The sequence below is a fragment of the Merops nubicus genome, unplaced genomic scaffold (genome assembly GCF_000691845.1).
Source record: "Merops nubicus isolate BGI_N331 unplaced genomic scaffold, ASM69184v1 scaffold38878, whole genome shotgun sequence".
Taxonomy (NCBI): domain Eukaryota; kingdom Metazoa; phylum Chordata; class Aves; order Coraciiformes; family Meropidae; genus Merops; species Merops nubicus.
Genome location: NW_008627049.1, coordinates 1 through 13,138, shown reverse-complemented (window position 1 = coordinate 13,138; position 13,138 = coordinate 1). Strand labels below are relative to the sequence as shown.

At 40.7% G+C, this 13,138-nt stretch overlaps 1 protein-coding gene across 1 annotated transcript; it reads left to right on the top strand.

Moving 5' to 3' along the window:
- The first annotated feature begins 2,120 nt into the window (after positions 1-2,120).
- On the top strand, positions 2,121-10,502 carry RBM44 (RNA binding motif protein 44). The gene is made up of 12 exons (XM_008946192.1): positions 2,121-3,614; positions 3,731-3,780; positions 4,974-5,150; positions 5,551-5,725; positions 5,806-5,831; positions 7,151-7,191; positions 7,506-7,637; positions 8,342-8,415; positions 8,516-8,589; positions 8,896-9,292; positions 10,097-10,239; positions 10,361-10,502. Exons 1-12 carry the CDS (start codon positions 2,121-2,123, stop codon positions 10,500-10,502), a joined length of 2,925 nt encoding a protein of 974 aa, XP_008944440.1.
- Positions 10,503-13,138: the final 2,636 nt, after the last annotated feature.

Genomic DNA, 13,138 nt, shown 5'->3' with positions numbered 1-13,138 from the left:
TCGGGCGCGGTGGCGGTGCGGAGGCCTGAGCGCGGACCTCTCAGCCGAGCGGGGGGTCTCCCAGACTGCGGCCTCGGCAGTAGTAACAAGGTTATTGCTGTTTAGCTATAGGGCGTATAGGTAAAGGTGCTTTGGTTCTTGTTTCTTAACTCGTTCTTAAGGAAAAAGTCACTTCTCTGTGATACGTTGTAATTTATGTGTGTAGGCATCAGAGGTGTGGTTTGGAAGCCTTAGGGCAGGATTTTCAATTTCACAGGTTGAGGTACTCAAAACTTCAGTTAGGAGAAGTAAAAGTGTAGGTAAGTGGGAGGTAAAAGTGTAATAACGTTTTTGAAACAAAAATAACTGTAGAAGTGCATCATGAGATGGTGGCAATGTTTTTTCTAGATGGTGACAGACTTCTATTGATGACTTTTGTTTATGATTTAATGTATTAAGTGTTTTTAAATTATGCTGTTTTAATGATGGTCTTTAGCAGACAAGATGGATGTAAATTGGAGACCCAAGCCGCTTTCCCCTGTGGGGAAGGGCTGTCATGAAGTTAGCTTTTGAGGGTCCATTCTGCAAACCTTCTTGGGCAGCTACGAGGCCTGGGTTCCACAGTTGTATCTGGAGTGGACCTAACTCACCTAACATCCATTTAGATCCCAGAGCAGGAGCCAAGAAGCAGGCTGGAGTTTCCAGTCTCCCCTTGTGCTCCCCAGCAGCCTGTGTCTCACTCCAGTCCTTTGCTTGGTTCCTGATAGACTGTTTCACCACTCTGGAAACGTCCTGTGGAGGGTGATGAGCCCTGACTTGTGTCTTCAGAAGTGTGTGGAACCCAGCTTGTGGGCCTGTTTGTTGGTCTGCATGCCTTTGCAGGGGGAAGAGTTACAGACAGGACTGTGATTTGCTGTGCTTTATGTAAGATTACAGCTGGCTTAGAGACCTGTGACTGTAGTATACAATCGTTAGCTTTCATTTCAGTAGTTTAGAAAACACACCTAGCTGAAAAAAAAAATGTTTGTAGGTATCCCCCTCTTCATTACTAGGTTCTGGGTGAAAGCAGAGAAGAATTGACAACTATTTATAAGAAACTAGCTTCACAAAGAGCATCTACCATCCCTACATGCTTATTCACTGCTTCTTTGTTCCTGTTTGCTATGAAACTAAGTTTGTTCAAACTCCAGAGCAGGTGTATTGTCTTGGTTTGGTGTATTGTACAGCTTACTTCTGTTGCTCTAAAAGTAGTGCTGTGATCCAAGAAACCACCTTCTTGTTTTCCTTTATGACTTATGCTTTCTGGTTATAAAGATTCTCAGGTTTCCTTGTGGTTGTGTTCAATCACCATTTCTTGTTTCCCCAGAATTAAAAGGAATGTGTGCTTCCATTTCTTCCCTGTCCCGACACCTGAAGTGTATTTAGTTCTTCAGAGGCACAGAACTCATAAGTTCATCACTTTGCTCTGTTAAGTACTTCTTCAAATTTTTGTAGCTCCTGGACTGAAGGCTGTTCCCTACAGTAAATAGACTAGCTGTGGATCCAGAAGCTGTAAGCTTTCTGTGGCAAGAAGTGCGTACAGGCCAGTAGAGAATCAGGAACAGTGTGAAGTCAGTTTGTGGTCACTGAATCCATGCCCATCAGCGTCATGACTTTCAGAGTCATGATGTGCATGTGAACACCTTGTGTGCTCTCTGGAAGTCAGCGTGCACTGTGTATCAGCAGGGATGCTGAAATTCAGCCAAGAAATGCTTCGGTGGTAAGAGGATGGAATCTGCCCAAGAGCGTAAGAAAATAAGATTGTTTGATTTCTGAGGATGCTTTTACTCAATTGAAATCACATGAGCCAGAACAAGTAATTCTTCTAGCAGCATTCAGTGAGCTCTTAGCATTTCTTTGAAAGGTACCATATCGTTCCTGGTTTGTAGAGTATCCTGTGGCAGGTAAAAATAAGATGGTTAATTTAATGTATTTGTAAAAAACTAATGTCCTTTTGTATAGCATGGAGTATCTCTGACTTCTCTTCATTTTTATTAAGGTGGGAAACAGATTGGAAAAGACAAGGCAGTGATTTTGAGAAGCTGCAGTGGAAGTGAGTTGTGTGGATTACTTCTGAGGAGGAGAGCTTAAGCGTTCGTACCATGGAGTTAGAGAAGAACGGCAGTGTTAGAAGGAGAAGCTTCAGTCAGACCTCCCGTCCCTTTCCTGACGCGGGGGAGGCTGAGCACGCGCTCGTCAGAGACGCTGAAGCAGGAGCTAACCACTCTGGGTTTGGCCAGGCACGTTCTGCCAACGTTTCAGAACTGAAGTTATCAGAAGAAAGCTTGCCTTACTTAAGTTCATCATTAGATGCAGATCTAGAAATGTATAATAAAAAGGGAATGAGAATTGGCTGTGCCCATGTAGATGAAAGCAAGGAAGAAGCTGACACGATGGGAAGGGCCCATGGCGATGTGCACTGTAATTGCAGGGCTTGTGATGTTTGTAGACAAGGCAATTTAATTGAAGATTCAGAGCTGGAATATCTCAGTGCTCACGAGGAAGATTTTGGTGATAGGAATAGCTCAAGTGAGCTTTCTGAGCAAAGGGAAACTATAGGAACTGAAACCACAGAGCTGATAGATTTAGTTCATGAAGTTCGAGGGGGTGGAGTTGCGCAGGAACAAAATATCTTCGACCTGTCAGGAGATGGTTCTCCTGTCTCTGAGTCTGGTGTAGGTGGCCAGATGTGCCCGGAAGCAGCTGTGCTAGAGCTTACCCACCTGCTTCAGGGCTCTCTGTCAGGTTGCAGTGGCATGACTGGTGATCATCAGGAAGAGCAAACCGAGTATCACAGTGATGTTTATGGAAGTATACTTGAAGGTGGTTCTTGGGAGAGCAAGGAAAGGATCGGTTCAAATCCGCTTGTATATGACAGTTTAGAAAATGGGGAGGTGAAAGACATGACAATGACTGATGGGACACTGCCACCCCAAACCACAGGAAGTGGGGAAGTGTTTGGAAAGGCTGACAGACACATTCAGAGCATCTCGGTTGTGCAAGAGCATCCTTTACTGCCACCAAGGGAAAGGGCCCCCGCGGTAGCCGCGCCACGCTGTGAACCTGCAGAGGACTCTGATCTCTGCAGTTGTGAAGAATCTGGTGTGTGCACGCGGGGTGCTGGCTGCCTCCTCTGCACCGCGAGGGGTGCTGGAACCCCATTTCCAGTCTCTGAAATTCTTCTGAGCAAGAATCCCTTTTTTGGGGTGGAAGGTGCAGATAAATCCTCCTGTGGAAATACCAACTGTCTGAACTTGGAGTTGGAGCACAGTGAAACCTTGAAAAACGTTACCCGTGGCTCTACAGTTAACCAGGCGGCTGACGTAAAGCAAGCTCTAAAATCAGAACTCACAACAAGCAGAAGTACCAGTGCTCAGGTTTGTCTCTCATCCAAGGCTGTTAATACAGAGATAAAAATGATCAACGAATCTCAACCCATGGGATGGCACCATGAAACCTATGCAGACATGGCTTGCAATACAGAGTGGTCATGTGGAGCCGGTAGCACAGAGAAAATTTCATCACAGCTTGCTGAGACACTGCAAGAACACTCTGATGACAGTACTGCAGCAGCTGACAGAAGTTCACAAATGCAGGTAATTTAAAAAAAAAATAAAAATAAAAATTTGCTGTGTAGAACTTTTTTTAACTTAGAGTTGCTCAGAACTTGTCTATACAAATGGCAATCTTAACTTTTGCTGTTGTTGTTTAGGAGTCAAAACCTGAGCTTTGTAGCAGCAATTTAAAGATATGCACCGAAAGGTTGGTCATGAATTGTTCTTGGTTTTAATTATAGATGCTGCATAAGTTGTTGGGTTTTTTTCCATGCTTGAAAGGTTATCTGTCACTTAACAAAAACTAATGATAGTATTAAAAGACTCCTGGGCCGCGGTTCCTACACTGAAGGGTAGAAAGGGGCCTGGACAAGTGAGAAGAATGAGCTGAAGAGCTCCTGAAGTCAAAGGCCAAAGCAGCCTTGGTCTGCAGTTACAGACTGACCAAGACAAATTCAACAGTGCTCCAGACCAATTCAGCAATGCTCCAGTATGGTAAAGAAGGGAAACAGTGTTCTGGGGCTGCATTAGCAAGAGTGCAGCAGGCAGATGGGGGGAGGTGTTGATTTTTCTCAGTTTGGCGCTGGTGAGGTTTTATCTGGAAAGATATCTGCGGCTGTGAGCCCTGTAGTGCAAGAAAGAGGTTGTCAGACTGGAGCAAGTCCACTGGAGGACCACAGGGATGCTATGGGGAGCTGGTGAAGCACCTGATGAGAACTGAGGGCACTGGGCTGGGTAAGCCTGGAGAAGGGAAGGTTGGGGGGGTGGAGAACCTCCCTGCAGTTCTTGGCAATCTGGTGGTGGGTTGCTGAGAAGATGGAGTCAAATTCTTGGCAGAGATGTGTTGGAAAGGCAAGAGCCAGCAGTTATGGTTTGAGGGATTCTAAGTGGGTGTAAGAAAAGGTTTCGTAAAGAGGGAGTAGTGTTAGTACTGTCTCCTTTCTTGGAGATTTAAAACCAACACAAAACCTCAGACCCAACAGTGAGGCTGGGCTGGAAAAGATCCCGAGTTGATTTTGGGGTTTGCTCTGGTTTGACCAGAGATTTGCAGAAATTCTTTCCAACCTTAATTATTCAGTGCGTGTGGAAACAAAAGTGTATCAGCAGAGTTCCTAAGTGTCATTTTGGTTCTAACCACCACACTTTTGGGGTAGAAATTATTATGGTGTTTGTTCCCACTTCTTAGTTAAGGCTGATTATAATGCAGAAGCTACTGTAAGACATCATTTTTTTCTGTGTAGTAAATAGCAGGAACTGATTTAATTTTTCTTCCTTTTTTTTCCCCTTTATATTGTATCAGAAATAGCTTCTGGAAAGTTACTTGTTCCAAAATAAAACATAATGAACTTTAAATGTTGATTGAAGAACTTCAAGATTTTGTTTATTATCATTATTTTAAAGGCCCGTACACCTTGACAAACAAGCTGTGAATAACTCTGTGCCAAGCTACTGTCAAGAAATACTGCGGAGGGCGACTGAAGCGGAACTGCAGATTCTAAATGCTCACTATCGCATGTGCTATCAGCACTGCTTGAAGATTTACAGCCTGGCTTTGGAGGAAAATACATGTTTTAGCAGGCACGTGCTTGAAGGTCCTTTAAAATGAAATGGGTAACTTGGTTAACAGGCATTAATTACTAAATGTTACTGATGTATTTTATCCATAGCTTGTAATAGTGTTTATAGTTCATGTTGTTGTCCAAAATTTATATTCTTATAGCTGCCAGGTTTTACTTTCAGCCTAAAATTTTCTGTAGCATTCAAAGACCCAGCAAAATACAGTGTTTTTTTGGTTTTGTTTTTTTTTTTTTCCAGGCATGTCCAGATAGCTACTGTGTGGGTGAGAAGTGAACTCATGTTCTCATGCTATGTGGAGGAAACTTTAAACACTGTAAAACATTTGGGCAGTTCTGGAAGCAGTAAAATAAATGAAATGTCTGTCTAAGTTGACCTTATTTTCTTACATGTGTTTTAACAGATGTAATGGAAATACTGAATTACGTTCCTCTGTCATGTTGGTTTTGCAAGAGCTTAGAAAGAATTACCAGAGTATGAGAGGGCAAATAAAAAGGGGTGTACCTTTAAATGCACTTCCACCGCTGTCAGTTGAGGTGAAGTTGTTCCAGATCTCCTCATCTTATGTCCCGTGCAAGGTAATTTCTTAATTGCTTCTTGTTTTTAGTATAAATTATTTTCTTCAGAAAACTAAGACAAATCTTTTCTGTTTTGACAGTTGTTCAGAGAGGATCTTTGCTATGAGTAAGTAGTCCTCATGTGTGGTATTTATCAAAGCTCACATTAAATGTAAAGTGAGCTTAAAACATGTTAAACTTAAAATGTCTTTATTACAGCATGTATTTGGTTGCTCCAAACTGTTTAGCTGAAATACTAGTGTAGAACTTTGGGGGCAGTGGTTTTAATTTAAGGAAATTCTTACTCTCTCTTCTTCTAATATGCAGACTATGGAGTTGTATTTTTTACTATCTTTATAGCAAAAGCTTTCTATTTAGGAGCAATTTTTTCTGGTTCCTTATTTTCACTACTAAATCTTTGTCTCTAATCTTAATGCTACGTGTCTTAAAAGAAAGCCACAAAACACCACCAAAACAAAAACACTTTTCTGCCAACAAAGATAATATTAGGCATTTAAGCAGCTGTTCTAAGAGTATCATTCAGTTGTGAAGAATGATAGAAAAATAACTTCCTATTTCAGACAGACATGTTCAAGGTCTGTGCACTTACTTCATGTAAGTGGAAATTAAAACAAGTTTGGCAACATGTTTTTACTGCATCAGGTAAACAGTTAGAGATTTTTTTCAAATTTCTTGTGAAATACTAGGAAAATTAATCCAAAATTGCTTGGAGGTTTCAAATCATAAACGCATATATTGAAACTTCACACAGAAGGTGTAAAGGAAAAACAGCCTAACATAAACCTAGAACACAGCTTTATGTTTAAGGTTGCAACCAATGCTTTTACAAAATATAGGTCTCAAAAAACTTTGGTTCTCATTTGAAGCTAAGATTTATTAAGCACATTTTATTTATTTTACTGTTAGCTTTTGGAAAGAAATATTTCAGAGTAATCGGTATCATTGCAGAATTTAAAACTGTTGTGCTGTATTTTCTATGAAATTCTGGGGTCTGTTTCAGTTCTGTTTCAGACACAAGAGAAGCTGACTTGAAAGCACTAAAACTTCAAGAAAGGAGAATTTCTGTCAGCATGGTAGGGACATCTTCATTACTGAGTTTCCTAGACATTATGCTGTGAAGCATTGTTTTCTCTTGAGGTCTTCAGGACTCAAACTGGGATTCTTTGCCAGTAATTGCAAATGCAGCTAATGTGACCCAAATTTTGATCATCCTTTTCAGAGAAAATAACTTGTGTGTTCTTGAAGTTGACCAGTAGGTTAAGTTTATAGAATTTACCTGTTTAATCATTTAAAATCCTGAAGCTCAGAAAAATAACATCTGATGGGGTGCAATTGCTGTCACCTGACTGGAACGTGTCTGTAGGATGATCCGCAGGCTGTATCTTTAGCTGATGGTCATCTGCCAAGTGACTCTACTTCCTCCAGGACATTTGAAGAGCATCATAAGGATCAGGATGTGGAATGTGGTAAGCAATCTCCTTCTAGTACAAATACTATATTTTTTGTTAATTAAGTTGTTGGAAAAATATCAAACCTTGATAGAAAGACAGAGATGGATACGCAGCTGTCTTTTCTGGGGGGGAATGCTTAATGTTTTATCAGTTCTGTATTATACTTTACATCTTGGATAAATATTTTCCACTTAAACTAGATGTGAAAACTAGTATGCATTGTCTCTTTGTAATGTAGTACCAAGTCACACAGGAAAATGGAATGCTCTTAAGCACAGAAATTTGATATTCTGAATTGTAACATGCTGAAATCTATTTTGACTGTCAAGGCTGTGTGAAAAACGAAGAAGGGAGTCAGTATTGGTTTGATGCTAAAGAGGACTTGACAGCAGCAGATTTTTCAGTAATATCTGAAGAAACTGAAAAACAACAAGGAAAACAAGACACAGTTGATTTAAGAGGTGAGGTCTTGTGCTTTCAGCTGCCATACTTAATAATGGTGGGGGTTTTACTCTTTGAGTATTCTTTTCTTTCTACAAGCATAAGTAAACTTGTTAAAAAAATGCAAGCTGTGTTTTCAGACTTATTTTTTCATTGACTTAGAGTGAATCCTTGTACAGATATTCATCTCTTTTCATCCCCTTGTTTCCTTGGAAAGTTTTACCTACAGTTGTTAAACTCCATTTAGCACATGTTCAGCCATCATGTAGCTGGAAGTCTTTCTCTTTTTTCTCTTCCTTCTCTTCCTGCTTTCCTTCCCCATAGCAGCTTCTTGTGAGCTAGCTGGGGACAGCGTGTGTGGAGACCTGGGTCCTGGTGACAGCCATAGGTAGAAGTCCCCAGCGTGATGAAGGCAGAGAGCTTCTGTACTCCATGGTGGGGACTCACAGTGTGCTACCCATGCTTTAGCACAGGTACCTGTTAGTTCAGAGCAGTGTTCTCTCTGGGGTTGTACCTCTTCAGCCTTGTCAAACCTCAGGAAATACTCAGGGAAAAGTGATTTCACAAATGGAGCTGTTCTGCTTCTCAGGATGCTCATTTTCTCTTAGAAGATACTCCTCGTTCTTTTAGGTTTTTTTAAAGATTTTTCTATCTGTTTTGAGAAATCTACAGAGAAGATGTTAGCTTGAACCAAAACACTTCACTTTTTAATGTTTATTACTAGAAGTGAAGATAGCGAAGAGCAGAAATGAGTGTACTTCCGTTCGTGTTGGTGTCCTGAGTTCCTCGGTGTCAGAGGTATGCCCGTGCTTGGTGACGTAGCAGTAGTGATGTCTTGCCTCTTTTCTCAGTTCTTTCATGCTCTACATTTGCAACAAAATGTGCTTCTATTTTGTAGGATGATTTAAGAGCGCATTTCCAGAAGTATCAGGTTTCTGACACTATCATCTCTATGGATGTTAGTAACTACAGGTATATTAATACAAGTCCTACTTGTTTCAGATTTTTTTTTCTGTCAAAGTAAGCAAATCATGGGGTGGAGGAGAGAGTTGTTCATTGATTTGTTTCAGTACTTAATGTAGACACAGGTAAATTGATGAAACCTTGTAATTCCAGAGAGCTGCTTCTCACCTTATGAGAAGTTAAGGATTCTGTATTTTTCTGTTGAGTTTAATGGAGATAGATAGGAGTGAGATGAGAACCATTACGTGTGCTTACTGATAGCAATTTAACATATGCTTTATTTAGTTTCTTCTTTTTTCAATTTTTGTGCCTTAGATACTCAATTCTCTCCTTTAAAGACACTGATAAAGCAAAGTTAGCTGTAGAGGAAATGAACAAGAAAAAAATAAAAGGAAAGCAAATACATGTTAAACTCCTAAATACTTCACCAGACAATAAATATTTGCTTCCTCAAGTACTTAAAAATAAGCTTTTGTGTGAAATCCAACCTGCTGGTAACAGTCAAAGAAATGATGAAGATAAAACAGTCACTTCAGCCTCCAATTCTGTGGAAGCACCTGGTGCCACCTCTGCTTCTGAGAAAACACATTTCCTTCCTGTAACAACTTCAAACGTTACTTGTGCTACTCAAGTACCTGCAGAAACAAAGTGCCCTGGTCTGAAATCATCTAATGAAGATTCAGTACCTTATTTGCTTGGAGTTAGTCAAAAGGTAAATACTTATTGCGAAGTCTCCTTTGTATGGCAGTTTAAGAGCCTTAAAACGTCTTGTCCCATAACATGTTGCATTTCATATACAGAAAGTGATGCTTGGATAGGAAAACTTGTTCTGTGTTGGCAATACATTTCTGGCATGCTGCAGAAGAGTGAGAGCACCATTCATTTGCCCCTTCAATCACATCATCCAATTGTGATGCTGAATCTGTTTTTCTTAATCTCAAACCAGTTGGTTTAGGTTTAAGAAATCTAGCCATTTGCACTAAATTTTTCATTTTGCTTTTCTCCTCTTTAGTGTTTCCACGTGAAATGCTTTTTTTTACGTGAATGTCTTGTGATGTTTATACAGGAAGGATTTTGGGATATGGGAGGGGAAACTCTTGGGGGTTTTTAATGTAAACCTAAGAAACATCTATGTATAAATACAGCATTTTGTATTAGCTCAGCGTGGTCCTTGGAGGATAAGGCAAAGTTGGTAACTGCTAGTGTTGCTCTCAGAAACCATATAGACATGCTGCCTTTGGGGACTGAACTTCAAGCTTGCCAGTCCTCTAGGAAACATAAATCGGATCTAATATAAGCTGGTGGGAAAGGCAGTGACACCTAAATGCATGCAGCAGTTTCATTTCTACTTTACAGATGGATAAGGTGACTGGTTGTATTAGAATAACCTCCAGGTCTGAGTCTCTGTCGTTTTTTAATTTTTACAGAACAGGAATATTTATTGGTCATAAAGATCTGTTGTATTACTTGTACTACTTAACCCATTCACTTTGGGCTTATTTTGGTGCGATTCTAGGATGCTGAGGAAAATACCCTGCAGAAAAAATCTGCTCCTTTCTCCATGAGTTCTTATGATGTCTTTACTTCTAATACATTGAACTTGAGCAGCTTTACCAAAGTACTGAAGAAACTTCAAGAAATTCATCCAGATGCTAGCAGGTGAGAGTGTTTGGATTTTGTTGCTGTCCTCATTTGAAATGGATGCAATATCCATGGTAACTAAGTGCTAACTGTACTGCACAAAATGTGATATAAACAGTTCAGTCTCTTACTTACACAGAGACAAAATTGTGGGTGCTCTTCTGGAGGTGAGGAGGAACAACAACGGTACCCTAAGTGGCTTGTCCATTAGTTCTATTGTGGAAAGGACCTCTGTCATTCTAAGGAAACGGGGCCCCAGATGTGGATGGAGAAAGCAGTAAAAACAAGTGAGTATCCTAGCCTACAGAAATACAGTGAAATAAAACCACTTCAATTTGTGTAGCTGTGTATAGCCTGACTACATTAGTAACTAACAGTATAAAGCTCTGCAAGAAACACTTGCATGAATGCACTGAAACCATGGTTTCTCAGGATTGTTAGCTGTCTTGCAGAACATCTGTGAACAGATTAGCTCACTAGCTCTGTGCACTCTAGAAAATTTGGTATACTTGGGGGTTTTATGAGACTGGATATTAGGAAAAACATCTTCCCCAAAAAGGCTGTCCAGGCCTGGCCCAGGCTGTCCAGGGCAGTGGTGGAGTCACCATCTCTGGAGGGATTGAAAAGATGGGGATGTGGTGCTGAGGGACATGGTTTAGTGGTGGACTTGGCAGCGCTGGGGTAATGGTTGGACCTAGTGATCTGAAAAGGTCTCTTCCTGGCCAAACGATTCTATGAAGAACAAAGGGGGGGGGGAGGCTGTAGTTATGCATATTCCGGACAAGGGTGACACCTGTTGGCCGGTTCGTGTGTAGCAGTCCATACAGAAATGCCAGCACAGGCTCGATTTTGGGTTAATAATGACTGTTAATTTCTGTGCACTGTGCGAGATCCAGTCCTGCAGCAGAAGTCTGGCAGAGTGGGATCGTGTGTCTTAGTTTTTTCCCACTGAAGGACACCCTGCATGCTGACAGTGCTGAATGCTGCAGGAAGCCCCAAAAGCCCAGCATGCGAAAAGCACAGCCCAGAATTCCAGGTCTTGTGTATGGTCTTGTTCTCCTGTAGGAGGCATCCCTGAGTTGACACTGGTTCCAGTCTCCTGCTAAGCTTGGTCTTCTGCTTGTTTGAGGGCTGCTAGCGGTTCCACTGCCAGCTTTCCCTCACTTCCCATACTTCCTTACCTTAGCAGTGTTCCAGCTTCACTCTTCCTCACAAACACGAAATGTACAATATTTATTCTTCTGTAGTAATGCCAGTGAGCAGAAGAGTCCTTCAGAAAGACAGAGTGTGTTAAATACAGAGAGACGTGGGATAGGATTTTACACACAGAATAAGATCAATACTGCCCATGGTGATGAGGGGTGTGAGAGATTCTCAGCCAAGATGCATGTTTGGCAGAGTTCCTTTTGAACGGATTAGTGTGACATTAGTTTGTTAGTTTGGCATTTTCAGAATCATAAAATGGTTTGGGTTGGGAGGGACCTTAAAGATTATCTAGTTCCAACCCCCATGCCAGGGACAGGGACACCTCCCACTAGGCCAGGTTGCTCAAAGCCCCATCCAGCCTGGTCTTGAACACATCCAGGGATGGAGCATCCATAACTTCCCTGGGCAACCTGTGTCAGTGTATCACCACCCTCATAGTGAAGAATTGTGGCTTCCCTTTGAGCTTTTACAGATGCCTCTAGGAATCAAAATTTACAAAAGAAAAGTCTTCATATTAATTTACTGAGTGACTTCCACAGGACTGCTGGTACAGACATAAACTCATCCAAAAAAAAAAAATCTTACACTTGAAACATTTTTCAATTAGTAAGGTTTTAACAACCTCAAATGTGTTGTGCTTTCCTTGCCAAGTGATTATTTTTTAAATGATGTGTGGGCTTTACAGTCATAACTGTTCCTACAACAGCACTTTTTTTCCTGTTGCTTTGCCAAAGAGATGATGACCTATAAACGTTTTTGCTTTCATCATGAGGGAGCTGTGAAATAGCCAAGTTATTAGCCAGTAAGGCGTGAAAAAGAATTTTTATCTTTCCATAGTAATAAACAAGTTTGTAAAATGTTTAAGAAAAGATAATTGTGCTCAGAGCTCATCTGTACTAATTGTATATGGCTTCAGACATTCTTGAAGGGTAAGTGTCCAGTGAGAACTATCATCTTGGAACCTTAGGTTCTTGCAAGCTAATGAAACATCCAGAGCCGTACAGATAATGCTTTGATGTCATGCTGCCTTATGTGGTATTTAAATTCAGCATTAAAGTAAAGCACAATAGAATCTTGCTTTTTCCTTTGGCTGACTTAGCCCAGAGTTGGACACTTGAATGTTTATAAATCTTGTATATTTGTTGATTTTGAAGGAGTAGCTTCATTAGAAATAGGAATTTAGGTTTTGGACTGGAAAGTCCTTTTATTCTCATTCTTGAGCAGCATGCTTAAACTTCTTGCTTTCTTAAACCTAATGGTAGGCAGCTGTTAACAGGAATTGTTATGCTATGAAAGTTACGCAGTACAGCATTAAAAATAGCTCTTTCCTTCAGTTCTCTCAGTACCAAACGTCTGTGCTCAGAAGCTTTCTGTGAAATTAATAATCTGCATAGTAAAATTTTAAAAACAGACTAGTGGAGGAGGGTCTTATCAAAGCATAACTAACACAGTGCTTTGAGAAACATAAAGAAATGCATGGAGTCTATGTAATCCTAAATGATGGTCAGATAATTTTGAATTAACTGAAGGAATAAAAAAAAGAATCAACGGACAGGATTTGTTGCACTAAGATTATATATTTTATTGTAGTCATGTGGATCTTGAACCTAGGAAGTGTCACTCTTCTGTGAACTTCTGCAAACTCAGTATAGCTGCTGGTGGTTTTCAGGGCTATTAAAACTTCTTATTTTGGTTTAAGTGTGTACGTGCA

Excerpts from the sequence above, each read along its gene's own strand:
- RBM44 (XM_008946192.1), top strand. The coding sequence starts at position 2,121 with ATGGAGTTAGAGAAGAACGGCAGTGTTAGAAGGAGAAGCTTCAGTCAG. Across the intron at positions 3,615-3,730 it reads ACAGAAGTTCACAAATGCAG|GAGTCAAAACCTGAGCTTTG; the intron begins GTAATTTAAAAA and ends GTTGTTGTTTAG. Across the intron at positions 8,590-8,895 it reads ATGGATGTTAGTAACTACAG|ATACTCAATTCTCTCCTTTA; the intron begins GTATATTAATAC and ends TTTGTGCCTTAG.